The sequence below is a fragment of the Lycium barbarum genome, chromosome 9, assembly GCF_019175385.1.
Source record: "Lycium barbarum isolate Lr01 chromosome 9, ASM1917538v2, whole genome shotgun sequence".
Classification (NCBI taxonomy): domain Eukaryota; kingdom Viridiplantae; phylum Streptophyta; class Magnoliopsida; order Solanales; family Solanaceae; genus Lycium; species Lycium barbarum.
In genome coordinates this window covers 90,726,946-90,732,946 of record NC_083345.1, presented here as the reverse complement: position 1 = coordinate 90,732,946, position 6,001 = coordinate 90,726,946, and the positions used below count along the sequence as shown (strand labels likewise).

The 6,001-nt window shown below is 42.5% G+C and overlaps 1 protein-coding gene across 1 annotated transcript; it reads left to right on the top strand.

Moving 5' to 3' along the window:
• The first annotated feature begins 327 nt into the window (after positions 1–327).
• On the top strand, positions 328–1,749 carry LOC132612030 (uncharacterized). The gene has a single exon (XM_060326377.1). The coding sequence runs from the start codon at positions 598–600 to the stop codon at positions 1,747–1,749; it is 1,152 nt and encodes a 383-aa protein (XP_060182360.1). The 5' UTR covers positions 328–597.
• The last annotated feature ends 4,252 nt before the right edge of the window (positions 1,750–6,001 follow it).

The following is a 6,001-nucleotide window of genomic DNA, read 5'->3' as shown; positions in this document are numbered from 1 at the left end:
CACCAAATCATCATCTTCTAGTCCAGAAATTGAAAGTTTGAAATGTAACCCAAAGGATACTTCTACTATAATAGTTTGTGAAAAAGCACATACCTAAAACACAGAAAAATACTTTGTTTGAATCTTTTCAAATGACTTTTGCAAGAAAAATTGCAAACAATAAAGAGTAGTTTCACAACCATGAATTCTGGCATACATTCAAAAAAACATTGTGGTTCCCGGAAACAGTTGCGATGTGGGTTGAGATAGAAGAAGCAAGGGTTTTGAATTGACGTGAATCTAATTTTTTTGGCTGTGAAGGGATTTTGTTCAATGAGGATGTTAGAATATATGTCAATATATTCTGATTAGTGTAGATCTTCTATTTATGGACATTGTATATTTAGCTCCTGAATGGCAAGTAATTAGGTCCTAGTTTAGAGCCTTACCTTATGTAGCTTAGCTTGTATATATCATTGGTAAGATTGTTGTGAATGGCAGGGAAATAACTTCTTTCATGGTATCAGATTTCTAGCAAAAGATCCTACCTTTTCCACACCCTAGCCGCCCCTCTTCTTGCTCCATTCTTTCATCTTCTTCTCCACATTCTCCATCTCCATGGGTGACTCAAAGTCCTCTTTCCACCCTGCTCTTGCTGTTTCAAACATCAAGAATCTTGTTCCCATCACTCTTGAGATGGAGAACGTTCAATATGCGACATGGGCGGAGCTCTTCAAAATTCACGCAAGATCCCATAAGGTCCTTGATCATATTATTCCTCCGGCTTCGGGAAAGGAGAAAATGCCTAAGACCGACGAGGAGAAGGAACTGTGGTCCACTCTCGATGCAACAGTTCTTCAGTGGATCTACGCCACTATCTCACATGATCTGTTACACACCATTCTTGAACCCGACACCACGGCAATGGAGGCTTGGAATAGGTTGCGTGATATATTCCAAGATAACAAACACTCCCGTGCCGTTACACTTGAGTATGATTTCACTCACACACAAATGGAGAATTTCCCAAATGTCTCTGCTTACTGTCAACATCTCAAGTCGTTGTCGGATCAACTTAAGAGCGTCGGCTCTCCGGTGGACAATAGCCGGCTGGTTCTCCAACTAGTTTCGGGCCTTACCGAGTCATACAAAGGGGTGGCCACACTAATTCGTCAAAGTGACCCTCTGCCTCAATTTTATCAAGCCCGCTCAATGCTCGTTCTTGAAGAAGCGGGACTGAAGAAGGCGACTCAGACCACCGATTCTGCCATGGTGGCCCATGACTTGGATGATTCTCACGAGAATGTTGATCAACATTCTAACCACCGTAATAATTATGGTGGGAAACGGCACCAACACCGAAACAATTCTGGGAAGCAGCGTTCTTCGTCCGGTGGTCGTGGCGGCGGCAAAGGCAGTTCTGGTAATAGCTCCAGTGGTGGGGGCAAAGGCGGCAGCACCAACAGGTGGAACGGTGGCCAGCAGCAACCCCAGAATCAGTGGCTGTCTTCGCAGCAGTGGCCTTGGCCATGGATGCAGTGGGCAGTTCCACCGTGCCCATTTCCCGCTGGTCCATGGGCCAGGCCTCATTTCCGACAAGGCCAACACCAGCAACCTGGGATTCTTGGACCTCGACCGCAGCAACCCTACTCGGCTACTGGTCCGACCCCAACTGATATAGAGGCGGTGATGCACACCCTCGGCATTACTCCTCCGGATCCAAACTGGTACATGGACACCGGTGCCACTTCTCATATGACATCTGGGTAAGGTAATCTCACGTCTTATTTTAATTTGAGCAATAACCGTGGTATAACTGTTGGTAATGGTCAGTCTATTCCAATTCGTGGTTATGGTCATACACAATTAAAGTCTCCGCATCCTCCCTTAGCCCTTAAAAATGTTCTCCATGCCCCTCACCTTATCAAAAATTTAGTGTCAGTTAGAAAGTTTACAACTGATAACTATGTTTCCATTGAATTTGATCCGTTTGGGTTTTCTGTGAAGGATTTTCAGACGGGAATGCGTCTAATGAGATGTGACAGTCGGGGCGCGCTCTATCCCATCACCACGCCAAATGTCTCGTCTCATTCTACTTTTGCTGCTTTAGCTCCTTCCTTATGGCATGAACGTTTGGGTCACCCGGGCGCTAATATTTTGAGTTTTCTTAGGAAGAATAAAATTATTGATTGTAATAAATCTGGAGATTCTAGTATTTGTCATTCATGTCCCCTTGGGAAACATATTAAATTGCCTTTTCGATCTTCAAATTCTACTACTATTATGCCATTTGATATCGTTCATACTGATCTTTGGACATCGCCTGTTTTGAGTTCTTCTGGTCATAGATATTATATCTTGTTGTTGGATGATTTTTCTAATTTTTTATGGACTTTTCCGTTATCTAATAAATCCGATGCTTATTCCACCATCTTAAATTTTAGAACTTTCATCCGAACTCAATTTGAACGGGAAATAAAGAACATACAATGTGATAATGGTAGGGAATTTGATAATAGGCCTTTCTGGGATTTTTGTAAAAAGCATGGGCTTTCTTTCCGTTTGTCTTGCCCTCATACTTCTCCTCAAAATGGAAAAGCCGAAAGAAATATTCGTACGATTAACAATGTCGTTCGCACTTTACTTGCACATGCTTCGTTACCTCCCTCATTTTGGCATCATGCTTTGCAAATGGCAACTTACCTTCTCAATATTCTTCCTCATAAGCTATTGAACTATCAATCCCCTCTTCGGATTCTTTATCAAAAGGACCCGACCTATTTACATCTTCGGGTTTTGGGGTGTTTATGTTATCCTCTATTTCCTTCAACTACCATAAACAAACTCCAAGCCCGCTCAACTCCTTGTGTTTTTTTGGGATACCCGTCTAATCACCGGGGATATAAATGCTATGACTTGTCTTCTCGGAAAATCATCATAAGCTGTCATGTGATTTTTGATGAAACACAATTCCCGTTTGCAAAGTTGCATACTCCCCAAAATAACACATATAGTTTCTTCGATGATGAACTACCCCCCTCGGTCATCCATTATCTTTCTACTGCTCACAAATCACACATTGAGCCCACTTCCCCACCTGCCCAAATCGCGCCCTGTTCTGTGTCCACCCTTCATCCTGTCAGCACAAGCCAAGTGACGCCACCCTCTACTAGCGTCCATATTCCTCCAGCTGGGCTGCCAGCCTCCACCCCTCCCGTTTCACCTGCTGGGCCGTCTGCCCCAACCCCGTTCCAGACCTCTACCCATTTCCCTAGCAGCCCATCTCCTCCAACTCTTCCCATACCAACTCCGCAAATTCCCTCACCTCCTCGGCCTGCTATTACCCGCAGCCAAAATGGGATCTTTAAGCCCAAAAAGAACTTCAATCTTCTTTCCACGGTCTCTAAATCTCCACTTCCCCGTAACCCAGTGTCGGCCCTTCGTGACCCGAATTGGAAAAAGGCTATGGATGCCGAATATGATGCTCTTATTAAAAACAAGACGTGGGAGTTGGTGCCCCGTCCATCTGATGTTAATGTAATTCGGTCTATGTGGATTTTTGCTCATAAAGAAAAATCTAATGGTTCTTTTGAGAGGCACAAAGCCCGTCTTGTAGGTGATGGCAAAACTCAACAGGTTGGAGTGGATTGTGGTGACACTTTTAGCCCGGTGGTCAAACCGGCTACTATTCGCACAGTTCTCAGCCTGGCTTTATCTAAAGCTTGGCCAATTCATCAACTTGATGTCAAGAATGCTTTCTTACATGGTGACCTTAAGGAGACTGTCTACATGCATCAGCCTATGGGGTTTCGGGATCCTGAAAAACCCAATCATGTGTGTTTATTGAAGAACTCTCTTTATGGGCTTAAACAGGCTCCACGGGCTTGGTACAAGAAATTTGTTGATTATGTTCATACTCTCGGGTTTTCTCACAGCACATCCGATCATTCTCTGTTTGTCTATCGGAAGGGTACATCTATGGCTTATCTTCTGTTATATGTGGACGACATTATTTTGACTGCTTCATCTGATGAGCTTCGTAAGTCTATCATTACTCTTCTTAGCTCCGAATTCGCTATGAAGGACTTGGGTGAGCTTAGCTATTTTTTGGGTATAGCTGTGACCCGTCATGCAGGTGGTTTATTTTTGTCACAAAAGAAATATGCCATAGAAATTATTGATCGTGCCGGCATGTCTTCATGTAAGTCCTCACCTACTCCGGTTGATACTAAATCGAAGCTCAGTGCTACTTCTAGCACACCGTTCGACGATCCATCCCTCTATAGGAGCCTTGCTGGGGCACTTTAGTATCTCACTTTCACGTGACCTGACATTACATATGCTGTGCAACAGGTGTGCTTGTTCATGCACGACCCGAAGGATAAACACATGCACGCTCTCAAGCGCATTTTGCGCTATATTCAGGGTACTCTTGACCATGGACTCCATCTTTATCCTTTTTCTACATCGACTCTTGTTTCTTATACAGATGCAGATTGGGGTGGATGTCCAGATACCAGGCGGTCTACTTCTGGTTATTGTGTTTTTCTTGGGGATAACTTGATCTCTTGGTCAGCTAAACGACAGGCAACCTTATCCCGTTCGAGTGCAGAAGCTGAGTACCGAGGGGTAGCCAATGTGGTTTCCGAATCTTGTTGGTTGCGGAATCTACTTTTGGAACTTCACTTTCCTATCCAAAAGGCTACATTTGTTTATTGTGATAATGTTAGTGCGATATATCTTGCCGGGAATCCTGTTCAGCATCAACGCACTAAACACATTGAGATGGATATTCACTTTGTTCGCGAAAAGGTTGCTCGTGGACAGGTTCGAGTGCTACATGTCCCATCCCGTTATCAGATTGCAGATATATTTACCAAGGGTCTCCCTTTGGTATTATTTGAGGATTTTCGGGACAGTCTAAGCGTTCGACGACCTCCCGCTTCGACTGCGGGGGAGTGTTAGAATATATGTCAATATATTCTGATTAGTGTAGATCTTCTATTTATGGACATTGTATATTTAGCTCCTGAATAGCAAGTAATTAGGTCCTAGTTTAGAGCCTTACCTTATGTAGCTTAGCTTGTATATATCATTGGTAAGATTGTTGTGATTGGCAGGGAAATAACTTCTTTCAGAGGATTTAAATTTTTACTCTTGGTTACCTATACCTGTTAAAATGCAAACTTGGTAAAGAGCTTCGTTCTTTTAAATGAGGAGACAACTAATAGATGTAGGCTTGGGATACATCTTAGGCATAAAACGTTACTCCCAGTCACAAATTTCTTTTTAATGCCATTAGCTTTTTTTTTCTGTTGAAGTTTTGAATAAAATATTACCTAATATGTTACTGCAAAATACGTTTATTCTAGTTTTGAATTTTTTTCAAAAATGTGTATTAGTTTCGTGAATTGATTTAAATAATGGCTTGCTTTGGTTAAAAATTCATTGTCTAGCAACATGACCGCTCATGTATCTGAGACTATCTGCAAACTGATTCCATGTCTTCCCACTCCATATCTCAAGGAAAGCCCACCCTGCCACACACTTTTATTAAATGGCATTTTCCTTCGCTCTTTGCTAGAAGTTATCATCCCCTTCTTCCTTTCTTTATCTTCTTCTTGCTTTTCTTCTCTCTCTCTCCCCAAACCCTACTAGTACTCTATTTTTCCCCCGCATTTGATCCTCCTTGTGTTCACAAACTACACCTCTTCCCTTTTCTCTTTGTATCTCCACCCACCACTTGTGTCTCAAACCTAGAAAGGAATAAGCTAACCTCTTCTTCATTTGTATTCTTTTCTAGTTTGCTTCCTTTTATTCTTATCGTTTCACCTAATTCTTGCTATTTGTGCCATTTTTAAATTGGAAGTATTGATACAATTTCTATATTCGAAGTTAGTCTAGGTATAATGGTGACCTCACCTTTAGAGATAAGCCTTGAGTGAAAACCCCACAGCTACTCCATCTTTTTAATTCCTTTGGGGAGAAAAGTCTTGGTCAAACCCAAAAGCTAGAAGATTTC

Excerpts from the sequence above, each read along its gene's own strand:
- LOC132612030 (XM_060326377.1), top strand. The coding sequence starts at position 598 with ATGGGTGACTCAAAGTCCTCTTTCCACCCTGCTCTTGCTGTTTCAAAC.